Below are 16,473 nucleotides of genomic sequence, written 5' to 3' on the forward strand. Positions count from 1 at the left end.
TAATGAGGTTCAACAAAGCACTGCACTGATATGTATACAGACAGGGAGAAAAACTCGCTGAGAGTTCACAGAGAGCAGCCCTGGAGAAAGACTTCAGGGTTCTGGTAGATGAAAAGCTGGACACAAACCAGCAATGTGTTCTCGCTGCTTGGAAGGCCAAATGTATCCTGGTCTGGATCAAAAGCTGGGCGGCCAGCAGAGTGTGGGAGGTGATTGATTGTTTCCCTCTGCTCTGCCCTTCTGAGGCCCCATCTGGAGTACTGTATTCATGCCTGGGGCCCCCAGCACAAAAAGATGCAGCAGAGCTGTAGTGCATAATGAGGAGGATCACAGGACCTCTCCTATGAAGAAAGGCTGAGAGAGCTGGGCTTGTTCAGCCTGGAAATGGCTCCAGGGAAACTCCACTGTGACTGTCCAATATTTAAAGGGAGCTTATTATAAACAGGATAGAGTAGGACTTTTTATACAGTCTGATGATGACAAGGGGAAATGGTTCTAAACTAAAAGAGGGAATAGTCAGATTAGATAGTGGGGTAAATTCTTTCCCGGGGGGGAGCAAGGCACTGGAAGCATTTCTCCAGAGAAGGTGTAAATGCCCCTATTCGTGGACTTATTCAAGGCCATACCAGATGGGGCCCTGGGCAGCCTAATCTAATGGGTGACAACTGTGCCCTCAGCATGGAAATAGATGGTCTTTAAGGTTCCAGCCAAATCAAGCCATTCTATGAGTCTATGAGTGTGCGTATCCTGCCTGTGAAACCAGCCTTGAGGAGACCTGTTAACAAGGAAAATAAAGCAACTCAGTTTGTTCTATTGCCAAATTCACAGAATGGCTAATTAGAAAAATATTCTAATGATGTAGCCATCAATTGCTATTTGTCATCAACAGAAAATTAATAGTGTTATGTCAACCCTTACATCTTTGTTTAGGGTTTTTATTAAAACTATCAGCATACTATTATTTATAATATTAAGGAAAAGCTAATATGATGAATACAATACTTCTTTCTTCAACAGTGGTGAGCAAATTATCTTCTGTGCTTATTCTGGACCTCCACGCTGTAAAGCAAAAAATAGACAGGGTTAACTACTTTCCACTAAAAGAAAGGGAAACTGAGATCCAATCTTCTTTTGCAGTTACAGATTAACAAACAAGTCCTAGATTTAACTTATTTACACTTTGATTTTTAATCTATAATGGATACATTACATGTCAGAAAAATCATTATAATTAACAGATCGTTTTCCATATGGAATAATATAAACAATATAAAAACTTTTATATTTGCAACCTATATTTGCAACTGTTCCCTATTCTCTCAGTTGGAAGAAATATGACTTTACTCACTTTAGAAAGGTTAGACAAACAGCAGTAGTAGTAGTTTCAGAATTTTTTTTACTGCCCAAATTCCAAAGGGCAAAGTAAAAGCAAAGCCCAGGTAAGCTGCTATAATCTTTATGAGAAAACAGAAATCCGCTATTTTACCAAAGTTGTTATTTTACAGCTTGCCTCATGGTTTAAAGAAAGAAAGAAAAAAGAAAAAAAAAAAAAGGAAGTAAAGAAGTATGTAACTACAGGAAAGAGATCATTTTATTTCAAAATTAAATACTCAAAAACCACTTTCATGCTGAAAAATAGGTTTCCTCTACTAACATTGTTACCCTTTAAGTGTCCTTATCATTTAACAAAGCTACTGTCTAACTCTTCAAATTCTGCGCATTCTCTCTTTTTAAGTAAAAATCTTTACATTTGAAAACTCTTGCAGAAGAAAAGCAGTTCTTTCTTGACTTTCCCATATAATGCTGCAACTGCAAATATTTCAGGAAATATTTCCATCAAGCTTAACTAAAATGTTCCTAATTATTAGAAGTGCAAAAATTAACTTCCTATTACATAATATTTTCCAAACTAGTTTTTATGAATTTTGTACTTCAGTCACCTGGCAAAGGCTGGTCCTCGAACAGAATTCTGTTCTCCCATCCAACTTATTCACATTATACAATAAACAACTGTTATAAAACAAGAAGTGACTATGCTTAATGTAGGCTCTACCTATTACTACCTGTCTGCCTCTGCTTTAAATCTGGATCTCGCAGTGACACCACAAGCTACTAATTAGTAAGAGCTGGGAACACCTGCACCAAGAGTTTGTAGTTTTGGTATCAAAGCTGCAAAAGCTATTCTTAACAAAAATTACAATGTATTATCTTATGTGAAACCTTAAGAACCTGCAGAAGTAAGAAGAATAAGGTATTATTATTGGGTAAATAAGAGAACACACAATTACTGAGACTTACTTGAATATATTCAATCTCTTCAACTGACATAAGTTTCCTCCTGTATTTTTGAGGTAAGATTCTTGCTAATTCAGAAGTGTCTGGTGCACCTTGTGCCCTACTAGCAGGTGAAATATTTTGAAAGGCCAGTGGTCTCCCTCCTATGGACTCCTGTGCACTTGAATCATGAGGTGACGGAACACTTGCTTGTAGAGATTCCTGTACTGAAACCCAGATTGAAAAGCAATGTAAAGAAATACAACAATATTGTACAATTAATTAGATGAGCGGCAAATATGTCACTGACAAGTACTTTTGTCCTAACAGATATTAATATACTCAACTGATCACAACCTGTTTCTGCTGTCACTAAATACATCAAAAGCACAATGAAAATACTCTGAAATTAAGAGATAGTATATTCAAGTGGAAGAAGTATTAATATGGAAACAAAAATGAAATCAGTATATATCCTAACAAAGGCTTTTTTTTTTTTTAAGTGGGAAGCTTTCCTTGCAGAAAAAGTATACAGTATCATAATTGTGTTGTGGAGAGGGTAATGCAGAACGACAATTAAGATGAATAACTGAGATGATGCTTTTGTTTACTGCTGCTGTAAAGAAAGACAGGTGAAAAAGAGCTAGAGGTTTACAGAAACAGTGACAATACACACAACTCTGCACTTGTTTTTAATATTATACGACAGGCAGTGTAGTATATCAAATTATGTCAGAATGAGGCTCACATATTGAGTATCAGCAATCAAACTGTTAATGAGATGTAGTGACCAAGTAGCATTTAAATACTTTGTAAGTGAGGTCAAGGAGCAAGTCTTAAGGAATTTGCATGAGGGAAGCTGCCTCCAGTTTGAGAACAGGAAAACTGATAACAAACGGGCACTATTACCAAAATCAGCATTTTGGATCTCAGGTCTGTCCCTCCATGTCAGGTCTTACAGCAGAAATACAGTTACCATACCAGGCAGGACTGAGTCTCATAGCTATATGTTTATATCAGAGGTATTGAAGACCTCTGTATACAAAGTTAAGAGACCTGATCAAGCAGAATGCTGCCACAGAAAGTTTTTCTCAGTGCCTCTGAAAAATTATCAAGAAGAACACAACATCTAAGTGGCTGAAACAGAAGTACTCAAAATTATACAACAACCAGCGTCATCAAGACTGAGCAAAGATGTTAAAATGCCTCAATACTGTCTGCACCTCTCCCTGCTGCCTCCAGCGAGATTGGTAAAGAGAAAGGAGGAGCTATAGGATGTCTGAGTCATTTGGGATAGGAATGAAAACCAGCTGCAGCAAAGTCATTCAGCAACTGTTGGTAAAAACAAACAAATCCCACCCCCCCCCCCAAAAAAAAGCCCCACAAAAGCAACAAAAAATATAACAGAAAAATGTCATTGAGAGGTCTACCAAGAAGTTCTCACTCAGAAGACTGTACCTGAAAGCTACAAACTGATCAGTTGGTTCAGAAAAGGAGGTCTCAAACAGAGTGAGGAGGAAGAGAGCCCATCAACAGGCACACCAGCCGAACAGAGGGTATGCCATTAAGATGAAATTCTAAAATTTAAGAGTGAAGGCAAAGGGAACAGAAAAGGAAAACAGAAAGAAGAGCTGTTTGCCAGATTTCATGCCGTTTTGGCCAGTAGTGCCTGGAATATATTTTTGTTTCAAATGATAAAATATATGAAAAATGAGAAACTTTTTTCTTTTTTTTTTCCAAAAAGCTAGTTTTATACAGCATGAAAACATTTAGAGATTTGCCTGAGATTCTCCTCTGTCATACAGTTTCAAGTCTGATATACAGCTGGAACAAAAGCATTAGTCAAGTAAAAACATGAGAACTCAGTACTGAAAAGTATCAGACCTAAGCTGCAGTTGCTTTAGCTCATACACTGTCTACTGGTTTTTTTTCCTTCCCTATGTTTGACAGCATACCGCAATAGTAATAGCGGTAATAGTAATAAAAGAATTTGACTGGCCTTTCAGCACAGTTTCGGACAGCACAGCCTTGATCTGCAACATTCTGCTTGGCTGTGCACAAGCAGCAGTCTGGTATGGTAAAACACAGTTACTGCTGCAGCCTTCGAGCAAATAGACAGATTGCAATTTTTGAGGTGACTGAATACAGGTAGAATGGTCTATCATAGAATAAAAGTGTATAGTGGCAAAATTCTTCTGGTGCAGAGATAAACAAGATGTAAGTAACACGCTTTTTATGCCTCTGAGAAAGCAGTTCACTAGCATGAGAGGCGGTATGAGTGACAAAGTTATCTCAAAAAATAGTTCCTGACTAGTTCACAGGTATGGCAGAAGTGGCACTGATGTGCACTGTAGATACTTTGTAATGTAAATGGATAAACTAGCCTTACAGCTGCATTACAGATGTAATAATGCTATGACAAATATATGGAACAGTTGCTCATCTACTAAGTTGCTTCCAAATGTTCTTTTTACAGAACAGTCATACTTCACACTTCAGACTGTTTTCCAGAATTAGGGGTCTGAAGGCAGTAGTTTCTCAAATTTAAAATTCATGGTTTTAGCCATCAATATTTGAACATCAGGAAGAAAAAGAAGAATCCTTAGATGTCTAAGCAAGTCTTCCAGGAGATAATTCTGGTGCTGAAAATTTTTGACCTGACTATTAGGAAAATGAATAAATAAATAAATAAATAAATAAATAACAATCAGTAGTGAACTAAAAAAAAAAAGTCAAAACAACCATAAATTCTGAACAAATGAGAGCAATGTAAGACAGCTTTGTAAGATATTTGCTATTTTAGTAAGACATTTGCTATTTTAGTTTCAAATGCTTTGTTGACTCCAAAGAAAAACAACATTCACCTTACATAGCTTTGATGTCTAAATATAGCATCTCCAGTAGTTACAAACATCAACGCAGCTATAGGTATAGATTGATGTCTCAAAGGTGGCCACGGCACTAATTACTAAGACCAGGAAACACTTCTTAAAACGTACAGTGGGATAGCTCTGCCACCTGCAACCAAGGTTTTAAATACCACAAACATTAAATACCACAAAAATCAAGAAAAGAAAAGATGAGGAAAATGCAACAGCATTTCTGCAAACATCACTGAATGCTTAAAGCTGACCTCATATTCAGGTGAATATGAGTATGTGCAGAAAAGGGACTTTGTGTAAGTAAATCTTAAAGAATCTGGCCTGAACTAGAAACAGATGCAAGAAATAGACATGCATGCATTATTTGTATTCCTCCAGTTTTAGAGGAGACATCAGTGAGTTATTTCAACCTAAGAGCAGGGAACACATGGATAAACTAAAGAAGAAAAGAAGAAATTGAATGTGGAAAAGGGGCCTGTCCACCTGGGATAAATATAGGAATGTTGTCAGGGCCCAGGGATGCAACAAAGAAGGCTAAGGCCCTCTTGAAATTAAACCTTGCCAACAAGGAAAAGTATAACAAAAAAGGTTTTTTTAAAGTATGTCAACAGTAAAAGGAAGATGAGGGAAAATGTGGGTTCCCTACTAAAAGAGATTGGTGCCCTGGTAAAAGGGGATGGTGAGAAGGCTGAGGTTCTGAATGCCCTCTTTGCTTCAGTCTTTAATGCTAAAACTAGCTCTCAGGTATCCCAGATAAGAGAGAGAGTCTGGGGAAAGGAAGAGTTTCTGTAGGTCGAAGTGGATCTGGTCAGAAAGCACCTAGCCAAAATCCAACAAAACACACATCTGTGGGCCACAACAGTTTGCACTCAGATGTGCTGAGAACTGCAGAGGTGATTGCTGAACTGTTCTCTATTGACTTTGAACGGTCTTGGCAAATGGGAGAGGTACCTGCAGACTGGAGGATAGCCAATGTCAGTCTTCAAAAAGAGAGGAGGAGAATCAGAGAAACTACAGGCCAGTCAGCCTCACCTCTGCCCCTTGAAAGGTGATGGAACAACTTCTTCTGGATGCCATCTTCAAGCAATGGGAAGAGAAGATTATCAGGAGGAGTCAACATAGATTCACCAAAGGGAAACCAAGTGATAATGTTCTATGATGTCATCAATGGCTAGACAGATGGGGAGTGAGCAACGGATGTTGTGTACCTTGATGGCAGCAAGGCTGTCTCCCACAACATCCTTGTTATGAAACTTAGAAAATGTGGGATAGATCAGTGGACAGTGAGGTAGATTGAGAACTGGCTGACTAGCAGAATTTTGAGGGCTGTATCAGCAGCACAGAGTCTGGTTGGAGGCCTGTAAGGAGCAGTGCTCTCCAGGGGCCGGTGCTGGATCCAGTCTTGTTCAACATTTTCATCAATGACCTGGATGAAGGGATAAAGTCCACCTTCGAGAAATTTGCTGATGATACAAAACTGGGAGGAATGGCTGAAGGCTGTGCTGCCGTTCAACAAGACCTGGACAGACTGGAGAGTTGGGAGCAACATGATGAGGTTTAACAAGAGCAAGTGTAGAGTCTTGCACCCAGTGAGGAATAATGTCATGCATCATTACAGGTTAGGGATGACCTGCTGGAGAGGAGTGAAGGACCTGGGGGTCCTAGACAACAGGTTGGCTGTGAACCAGCAGTGTGCCCATATTGCGAAGAAGGCCAGTGGTATCCTGGGGTGCATTAAAAAGAATGTGGCCAGCAGGTTGAGGGAGGGAACCCTCCCCCTCTACTCTGCCCTGATGAGGTCAAAAAAGGGAGTCCAGTGGAGGGCCACAAAGATGATTAAGAGCCTGTGCGAGGAAAGGCTGAGTAACCTGGCTTTGTTCAGTCTGGTGAAAAGAAAAACATGGGGGGACCCAATAAATATCTACGAATATCTAACTGGAGGTGGAAAGCAAATGGATGACGCCAGGCTCCTTCGGTAGTGTGTAGCAAGAGAACAAAGAGAAATGGCCTAAAACTTGAACACAGAAAGTTCTGTACTAACATGCAAAAGAACTTCTTTACAGTAAGGGTGACAGAGCAACTAGAACAGGCTGCCCAGGGAGATTGTGAAGTCTCCCTCTATGGAGATATTCGAGACCCACTTGGACGCCTACCCGTCTGACCTACTGTAAGGTATCTGCTCTAGCAGGGGTTTGGACTCATGATTTCTTGAGGTCTCTTCCAACCCCAATGATTCTGTAAAACAATCCTTTTTCAGAAACCTTATTCTGAATCAGGGGAACCATTTGGCTGAAGCAGAAAGTGCATTCTGGTACAGAACTGGTAAGGCAAAGAGAGCTGGGGCCTGCTGCATCCTCAGGCAAAACACTTACTTTTAGGCCTGGGACCACTTTTTCTGTCCGGAAACTTAATCAGCGGAGTATGTGGCTTCACTACCTGCAACGTAACACGGCAGAAGAGGAAATAAGGTGAACAACGTGTACCTCCGGACAAACATTAACATCGCAGTAATACAAAGTGACACGCACCGTTATACAACCCCTCCGTGCCGCTGCTCTGCGCACTGACAGTTTGACCACCTCAGCGGCCGCCGTTTCGCTTCCACCCAAGGAGGAACCTCACCCTTGAAGGTCTTCCTCCGCCCTCGCGTCCCAAAAGGGCGCCGCGTCCCCTTCGCCTCCCTCGGCCAAACCGCCGCGCGGCTCGGAGCCCCGAGCAGCCCACAGGGCGCCGCGCACCGCAGGACCCGCTGCGGGCCGGCCCCGCCGCACGCCCGCTCCCCACGCCAAGGACACCGCCGGCCTCCGCCTCCCCGCCGCAGCCCCTGGCCCAGGCCTCTCCAGGCCCCGCCGTCCGCGAGCGACGCCCGCGGGCCGCGCCGAGCTGCCGGCCCCGCCGCCGCGCCGCTCCCTCGCGGAGGGCGCCGGTACCTGCACGACCCGAGTGGCCGCCGCCATCTTGCTGCCCATGGTGACCCCCGCCGCGCCCCGCCGCCCGCCCGAGGGGCAGCGCCGCGCCGCGCCCCGCCCCGCCGCGTGGGCAGGGCGAGCCGAGCGGGCGGGGCCGCAGGGCGCCGGGCGGGGCGACCGCGAGGAGAGACTCCGCCCTTTTACAAAGCGGACACCGTAAGCAGGAACGCAGCGCTTTATTTAGGCCGTTAGACGCGGACGGGTTTAGCCGGTCGAGTACAGGTTAGGCACGCCGGTGTTGAAGGAGGCAGGGCGCTGCTCGCACCGCAGCCCGTATCTAATTCCCGGGTGCTCGACCTAGCTCATCACCGCGCAGTGCAGAAACACGCTTCAGAGCGTGCAGAAAACGTCCAGAGCTTAAAATATAACCAAGTTGTGCAGCTTGAGCCCTGCATGGGGTGTGGTGCCCACAGCCTGGTGGCACCGGGCCACGCGGGACCTCTCCTCCGTGCAGGGTGGTGGCAGGGCCGCACCGCCAGCCCCTCTACCTAAGTGATGGTAACACTCAGGTTATTTCTTATACTGTTGCTGCATTTCATGGGGAGATGAGTTCTTGGCACAGCACAGCTCAAGCTGGCTCTTCGGCTCCTTCTGTCAGCTCTGCCATAGGTACTATCACACCTGCTGTCTACCAAGTTAGAATATCATTTTGGAAAAGCGACTGGCATGGCTATGTTCTAAGCCTGTACATAAGAGAAACTTCAGAAAGGTTAAAAACTCAAGTTGAAAGGGTGATTTCACTAAAGAAGATACAACGTATTAAGTAAGTACAGTCTACAATTAAACAACATCTTCCCAACTACAAGAGATTTTGAATGGAGATATCTTTCTCAAGCTGTAGAATAATTGCTTTTAAAGATGGATCTTTTGCCCAGCTGATTTGGCATCCGACTATGATATTCTGCAAGACAGAAAAAACATAGTTTAAAAACCACAAATGTCTTCAAAAAGAAGATCAAAAGGTAGAGTTGGCTTTTTTATCTGCTTTTTTTTCTTTCCAAATTTGGAAGTCCAAATTTGGAAACTCATAGCATAATTTTAAATGCCAGGCAGGACTAGAGGTAGGAGGTGATCTTACTGTCAATACAAGGGCAAAAAACAAACAAACAGAACAGCCCTTTAGATTTTCTGCTGGTGCTGGCACACTATTCCTATTTTAAAAATAGCAATTTAAGAGGTTTGTTTATTTTTCTTTTTAACCACAGGAGAGAAAGTTTGCCTCAACATACGCTGATAGTTTCTGACATTCTCACTTTGCCATTCTGGACTGAACATGGGAATTCTTAAATTTAACCAAAAAGATTTGTCCATTTATGTCATTTAGTACATAAATAGAACTAGTTAAACGTAACACAGAACCCACTAAAACATTTAATTTCCCATTCTTAGTGAGATGAAACATATTTCAAACCACTGGTAGACAAAGCATGCAACACAAAAACACGTGGCTTCTTTTCTGTTCTTGATATTTTTCTGAGCAGATGAATTCACAGTTTATATCCTGTCTTCCATCTAAACACCTCAACATTCACACACATATTTAAAGAAACTGTGCATTCTTCACTGGCACGTCATAACTAATTAGACAAACTCATAGCTCCTGCAATTCACTGTGCCTCTCATCTCTGTATTAATTAGGTCACCGATCTGCAAGGTAAGGTGTTACAAGCAATGCTGTGAAAAGACAAGAACCAGCCAGCAGCAGAGGGTATATGACCTTTAGTAGAGCCCTTCTAAGCACAGGATGTTGCAGGATGCTCTCCTCCTGCTCAAATCTTGCATCAGTTGTCTACCTTACTTTGCAGATGGCAAACTCCAGGAAATCTGCCAGCCAGTTGTGCTAATACAGACTATTCAGCAGAAGCTGACAGATGAGTAACAAAGAGCACGAAGGCTACACTGATGGAAACATTTAAAAACACTTTCACAACACTGCGAAGGGCAACATGTAATTAGAAGCAGTCTGGCTCACTGGTATCACGGGTTTAAGACCTACTTATTTGTTCTGGTTTGGCGGGGTGTAGGGGTGACTCACAGTGTAAGGAAATATGGCCTCTGCCATAATAGACACACTTCTGGAAAATGTATTATCTCTGTAGTTTTAAGGGAACAGAGGGATGGAACAGAGGGATGGACATTGATAGACTGTTTCTAAACTCTGTAAATCATTATTCCATACTAGTTTCTAATGATTTAATACTTCTGTTTTTTAAAAAAAAAGGTATGTCTTACTGCAGTTTTTTAATTTGATGCTATTATAAAAAGATTTTAGAAAACACAATTCTGTTAGAAGTTACATTCAATAGTTATCTTTTTGTAATGCAAACTACAAACTGCTTCTGAAAGCTATGACATTACCTGGAGTATATTCTGAATTAACGTAATCACCTTCCTTTCATACTGTACATTCCTATGGAGTAACTTCAACTTTTCAGCCATTTTCATTCTTGCTACTTCCTTTTTTTTCCTCATTGTGGTAAAAATTAGTAGCACCTTCCCTTCTTCAGCCTGTTTCAGAACTGTTCCATTATTAGGAAAACAAAGCATTCAAAAATTGATTAGTGGGCAGAAGACCTAAAGAGCTGCTTCTTCCTTATAGACATCTAAGGCAGTTCCATTGTAGTAGATCAAACTCACTCCATTCCTTCTCTCCAACGTACCTTCCATAAGAAACAAATGCTGTGGGTATCTGGTACCAACATACACTGACTGGTTCCCTGGCAGCTAACAAAACTGTCTGCGTTTCCATCAGACATGGATGCTGATTTGAACACCTGTCCCACACCCTGTCTCCATTCGGCACAATTTTACAGACAAAGGCATTTTAGATCTTTTTCCTGTTTTCAAATTTGATGGAAAACAAATTCAGAAGTCATACGAAGAACATATGGACAATACTAGTAATATTACCGCTAGAAAACTAGGCTAAAAGTCAGTATGGATAAGGGAGAGTTCTTATATAGAAAGCATGAACAGGAAGCCCTGACCCAGTATTCCTTCTCTTATTTCTCAAGGTATTACTGAAAAGTGATTTCAACTCTGAATTTGACCTACTATGATAAGCATACTGAATAACAAGACCTGTACTATTACACAAGTTCTTCATAAGTACATCCACTCACTCCTAATTCACAAACCTTTAACAAAAGTACAGTTTGACAAAAAAAAATATCCTTTAGACCTCTAAGAACTGATCTGAGTTCGTGTAAGTAAAGCGTAACTTGCTGGGGAGCTTGTACTAAATACTGAAACATCACCACCATTTTTTTTAGTACACTCTTGTGTCTCTGGCCTACTATCTGACTGGTATATTCTATTGTATCAGACTTACTTATATGTAGACATCATACAAGCTTATTTTTATATACTGCATACACCCCTCTTCAGAATTTTTATAACTGTATCGGGAATTTCATAGTTACTTAATATTTCTAAAAAAGCAGATTAAGATATGAACTGTATTTTTAATTATATAACAAAGCCAATATATAAAAAACACTTACAATATCTTTTCCTTCTAACGTCATTCAAATTCTCTCTAATCACACGTGCTTGCTGAAAGAAAAAAAAAATCCTGGACCGTTATCTCCTGTAAATATTGATGATGCTAATTCAGTCTGCAGAAGCAATTAAGTGCAGCTTTAGAAGCAGACTTTTTTATATATTCATATTCAGTAACCATTTTGCTAATTTTAACACCCCTAGGAACCACATTTGGGCCACATATTTCCTGTTTCCTGCATTCCTGTTACTTGAAACTGTTCCTTTGTCCCTGTTGGCAGGCCTGTGTAACTGCAACAGAAGGTACAATTGACATTTACCTGATGAGCTTGAAATATTTCGCAGTTGAGCTCGATTATGTTTTTCATCGTTTCCATAATTAGCCTAATGAAGGAAATAGTTACATTATTTATGACCATTATGATGTGTCAACAACATAAATGCTTTAACCAAAGTTATTTAATCAAAAAATGCCCATTTATCTTAACACCAAAATAAAGGGTACTATACCAAATATAGTTATAGGCACTAAGTAATCTCCTTGTTTCCACTCAGTTTTGCTAATATTTTCATTTTAACTGAAAATTTGTCTGATACTTCAAATCATAGAGCCTGTGAAACAGGGAAGCCAAACTTGAGAATGGCAAGTGATGGAGCTCCTGAATTCAGGCTTGTGACAGGGACGTAATGGAGATCGGGTGGAATGCCTGTCTAAGAACATGGCTATTCAGGTCTGTAGATGCAAAGAAAGCCAGAGCCTGCTGCTACCGGTAGAGTGGTAGAGTATAGTACCTGCATGAGCTGTGAGCACGTATAAGATCTGCTCAGCCTGGTGGCAGAACTCAAGGAGGAGGTTGAGGAGCTTCAGGGACTGTGAGCAGAAGATAGACTGGTGGAGTAACTCCCTGCCATAACAGTGAGAAAGGCACTGTGGTGATACACCTCAATCAGTAGTGGACTCCCTGCCCTGTCACTGTCAGGCAGAGCGAGGGGACCTAAGAGACAGGGAGGAATGGAATCAGATCCCAGCTCAGTGTCACAGGCAAACCCTGTCCCTACCTACCTCAATTCCCCAGGTACCCCTACATAATAAGTTTGAGGCTCTGGATCTCAAGAGGTGAGTGAGGATACGGTGGAAGGTCCACCCAGAGGTTGTCTAGTGTGAGGCAATCGACTCCATGCCTCAAGACCGCCTCTGCCAAGAAGTAAAGAAGGGTATTGTCATAGGCAACTCCCTTCTGAGGGGAAAGGAAGGCCCAATATATTGGCCCTGATTATTGTCTTTTACTGACAGCTCAGGCTGGCAAAAACGAATTTGCTGAGAGAAGCCTGAGGACTATCAAATGGGATTTCAGGGGGCTGGGGTGATTAGTTGATGGAGTGGGAATATAGATGGTATTTTTCTCTATCCCTTCAGTGGCAGCAAGGGATACTGAGAGGACCAGGAAGTCATCTTATAAAAGCAAGACTAAGATGCTGGTGCCATTGCCAGAATTGGTTTTTTTTTTTTACCATGGGTTGGTTACTCAGCATCTGGCCTGATGCCTGCAGATGGGTCTCATCTGTCTCAAAGGGGGAACAGATCCTAGTCCAGGAACTGGCAGAGCTCACTGAAAAGGGGGGAGGTATTAAAAGAAGGCTTTCTAAAGATGAGCCTGGGGGAAACAATCCTGGGGTTGGGGCAGAGGCAAATGGCAGCAGGCAAACTATGACTTAGTTGCCATTATGGAAACATGGTGGAATAGCTCCCATGGCTGGAGCATTGCAGTGGATGGCTATAAGCTCTTCAGAGGAGATAGGCATGGAAGGAGAGGGGCAGTGGCCTGGCTCTCTGCCTTAGAGAGTGTTTTCATGTTGTTGAGCTCAGTGCTGGGAAGGTTCAGTGTCTATTGGCAAGGATCAGGGAAGGGCCAACAAGGCTGATATCCTGGTGGGGATCTGTTATAGACTGCTTAACCAGGATGAAGAGACAGATAAGGCTTTCTGTGAGCAACTGACAGAAGTTGTGTCATCACCAGCCCTTGTTCTTATGGGGGACTTCAACTTCCCTGATATATGCTGGAAATATCATACAGTGCAGAAGAAGCAGTCTGGGTTTCCAGTGTGTGGAAGTTAACTTCCTGATGCAGCTGGTAAGAGAACCTACTAGGGAAGCACCCCGCTAGACCTGCTATTCACAAACAGGGAAGGACTGGTGGGAGGTGTGGAGGTTGAGAGCTGTCTTGGAAAGTGATCATGAAATGGTAGTTCTCCATTCTTCATGAAGTCAGGAAGGAGCCAGCAAAACTGCTACCTTGGACTTTCAGAGGGCAGACTTTGAACAATTCAGTACCCTGGTAGGGAGCCCTTGGGATTCTGAAGGGTAAGGGGTCCAGGAAGGCTGGACGCTCCTCAAGAAAGAAGTCTTAGAGGTGCAGGAGCAGGCTGTTTTCCTGTGCTGAAAGATGAAGTGGTGGGGAAGAAAACTGACATGGTTGAACAGGAAACTTTTTCTGAGGCTCCAGGAGAAAAAGAGTGTCTACCTCCTCTGGAAAAGGGGACAAGCAACTTGTGGAGAGTACAAAGAAGTTGCTAGGATATGCAGGGAGAAAATCAGAAAGTCGACAGCTAAGCTTGAACTCAAAACACCTTACCGTGTGCAACCATCATTTTGTTTCACTTTCTTTCTCAGAGCATCCATAACCTGGATCCTGGGTGGTATAAAGAAGAAACATACCTCTGATGAAAACTGGCAAGAAACTGAGAGATTTCAGTTTAGGTAAATAGCAGAAAAGAGATTTCCAAGTTATATTTATACCTACTTTGGCTTTAGAATTGCATATTAAGAAAAAACAACAAAACAGCCACAACAGTAACTTTCAAACATCAAACTTGTTAAATACTGAAGCTTCATTCTCAGGACAAGAAAGGTGTAACAATCAACCATTTGTAGGAGTAACAATGCATTTCTCTCTTGACAAATATGCTTCAGACACCATTAGTCCCAGTCTGTAGGAGGGAAGCTAGGCAAAGGTAGGAATTCAAATGAACAGTCATGCAACATAGGAGACACAAAACTATCATAGGAATTTGTTAAATACTACCAACAGCTTTGTTTCTAGACACACACAAACTGTCTTTTTGTAATTTTGCAGGATCTCAGAGGCCTGCATGTGCTTCTTTTTATTTATTGTTATTCCCTATGGTACCTGCCTTTTTGTTCCTGAGGTTTCAATGGTGTTAAATCCCTCATGTTTGCAACACATGCTCCATCACTTTGAAATTCTATTTTAATCAGAATTATGCAATTGTGCATGCATGTGCACACAGATAAAGCAGCAGAAAGCCTCCAACTAAACGGGAAGAAGAGCCATCTACCTTTGTAAGGCTAATGCTTTGCTTTCAAAGGCAATTTTTACTTTCTCCACTTCTTCCATACTTTCTTTGGCACTGAAAAAAAAAAAAAAAAAAGCATGAAAAGAACAAAGAAGTTTAAAAGCAATCTCCAGTTCTTAACTTGCTCTCTGCATGAGTTTTTCCTCTAGGCTAAAAGTCATTCAAGTTTCACATTTTAACACGGTGAAATATGTTACTGAATTCCAGCCACCACCAGAAGGACTGCAAATGTACATGGCAGGAACCATGGCAGCTACAGAACTACACTAGAAGACGGAGAGGAATATCTCTTTGCCATAGTTCCTTCACTCGCTTTAACTGAAGCCTTATGTAGCAAGGATCGTTAACGAGGAGCTCTTACCGAGCAGCACCAAAAGAGCATTTCTGGCGTGTTTTAACTGAAGAACGGTTTGGAACCGAGCCGAGAAGTTTGACCGTAAGGAATCGCATACCTTTCGATGAAGTTGAACTCCATGCCACTGCTGCACTCTTCATCTGCAAAGTAAGAGCGTCAGTTCAGCGCCGCAGGCCGTGCCGGAGCGCAGCGCCGTGCCGGAGCGCGGCTCACGGCGCCCCCCTTCCCCGCCCGCCGCGCCGGAGGCACGGTTCGGCTTTCGAGCGCTTCCATTGCAGCTCGAGGGACGTGCCGACTGCGCGCCTCCGTACGCCGCTCGGCGGAAAGGGACGCGGGGGAAGGGAGCGCGACAGGACCGCGGAGGAACGGCTCACACCTTCGGAGGGCGGGGGGGCGAACCCCGGCGGCGGCGTACTGCGCGGGCAGGCGGTGCTGAACTCCATCACCAGCTGCTTCAGATGCGTCCTCACGCTGCAACGGAGCGAACGACACCATCAGCCCCGCTAGCCCTCCCGCCCGCCGCTCTCAAGCCACCGTCCACGCGGCGCTCCCGCCCCGCCCCGCGGCACGAACCAGAGGTGCTCCAGGACGTCCCGCTTCACGTTCGGATCGGCCGCCTCCTCGGCCTCGGCGCCCGACCCAGCCGCGACGGACTCCGGCCGCCGCCCCGCCATTGCCTCTCCTTCAAACAGCCGCGCTCCCGTCAAGCACCGCGAGCCGCCCGGCCGCGCTCACTTCCTCCCGCGCACCGCGGCCAACGGCGGCACCGCCCCGCTCGTCCTCAGGGCGGAGCGTCGGCGTCTGTGAAAGCCGCTGGGGCGTGACGAGCGCTGCTCACTTTGCGTCACCGCCCGCCCGCCACAGCTCGGAGCAGGCGGGGACGAGGTTGCAGCAGGAAACAACCGTCTTTATTAGTAGAAGTGAAATATATAAGACAGAATAAATAGAAACTGATTGCTGACGCTACTGGAATTCAGAGAAAGAATCCAGCAGAGGCAGGGCGAGGTCGTGGATGAGCAAAGAGCGCAGCTCCATCGCAACGCCTGTCCTGAAGTTTTTGCTCCTTGTTCTTTACTGCCTGCAAACAAACAAGGGAGATGAAGTCTCTGCAGCCCCT

The 16,473-nt window shown here is 43.4% G+C and overlaps 2 protein-coding genes across 2 annotated transcripts; both read right to left on the reverse strand.

Moving 5' to 3' along the window:
• Window positions 1-921: 921 nt before the first annotated feature.
• KGD4 (alpha-ketoglutarate dehydrogenase subunit 4) lies at window positions 922-8,195 on the reverse strand. Its single transcript, XM_031610179.2, has 4 exons — window positions 8,087-8,195; window positions 7,529-7,592; window positions 2,299-2,501; window positions 922-1,059 (listed from the first exon to the last, which is right to left on the reverse strand). The coding sequence occupies exons 1-4, from the start codon at window positions 8,123-8,125 to the stop codon at window positions 1,042-1,044; spliced, it is 324 nt and encodes a 107-aa protein (XP_031466039.1). The 5' UTR covers window positions 8,126-8,195; the 3' UTR covers window positions 922-1,041.
• Window positions 8,196-8,285: 90 nt separating this feature from the next.
• Window positions 8,286-16,064, reverse strand: CENPH (centromere protein H). Its single transcript, XM_031610152.2, has 9 exons — window positions 15,930-16,064; window positions 15,733-15,827; window positions 15,454-15,496; window positions 14,984-15,055; window positions 14,260-14,316; window positions 11,947-12,010; window positions 11,629-11,680; window positions 10,484-10,644; window positions 8,286-9,026 (listed from the first exon to the last, which is right to left on the reverse strand). The coding sequence occupies exons 1-9, from the start codon at window positions 16,028-16,030 to the stop codon at window positions 8,925-8,927; spliced, it is 747 nt and encodes a 248-aa protein (XP_031466012.1). The 5' UTR covers window positions 16,031-16,064; the 3' UTR covers window positions 8,286-8,924.
• Window positions 16,065-16,473: the final 409 nt, after the last annotated feature.

Source organism: Phasianus colchicus, chromosome Z (assembly GCF_987193195.1).
Source record: "Phasianus colchicus chromosome Z, bPhaCol1.hap1.1, whole genome shotgun sequence".
NCBI classification, from domain to species: Eukaryota; Metazoa; Chordata; class Aves; order Galliformes; family Phasianidae; genus Phasianus; species Phasianus colchicus.

Bases quoted from the DNA above. Each gene is read 5' to 3' on its own strand.
- KGD4 (XM_031610179.2), bottom strand. From the start codon at position 8,125: ATGGGCAGCAAGATGGCGGCGGCCACTCGGGTCGTGCAG. The intron at 7,593-8,086 runs GTACCGGCGCCC...GTTACGTTGCAG, and splicing joins CGGCCACTCGGGTCGTGCAG to GTAGTGAAGCCACATACTCC. The intron at 2,502-7,528 runs GTAAGTGTTTTG...TCTGGGTTTCAG, and splicing joins AAGTGGTCCCAGGCCTAAAA to TACAGGAATCTCTACAAGCA.
- CENPH (XM_031610152.2), bottom strand. From the start codon at position 16,030: ATGGCGGGGCGGCGGCCGGAGTCCGTCGCGGCTGGGTCGGGCGCCGAG. The intron at 15,056-15,453 runs GTATGCGATTCC...TTTTTTTTTCAG, and splicing joins GAGTTCAACTTCATCGAAAG to TGCCAAAGAAAGTATGGAAG. The intron at 9,027-10,483 runs GTAATGTCATAG...TCTGTCTTGCAG, and splicing joins TAATTCAGAATATACTCCAG to AATATCATAGTCGGATGCCA.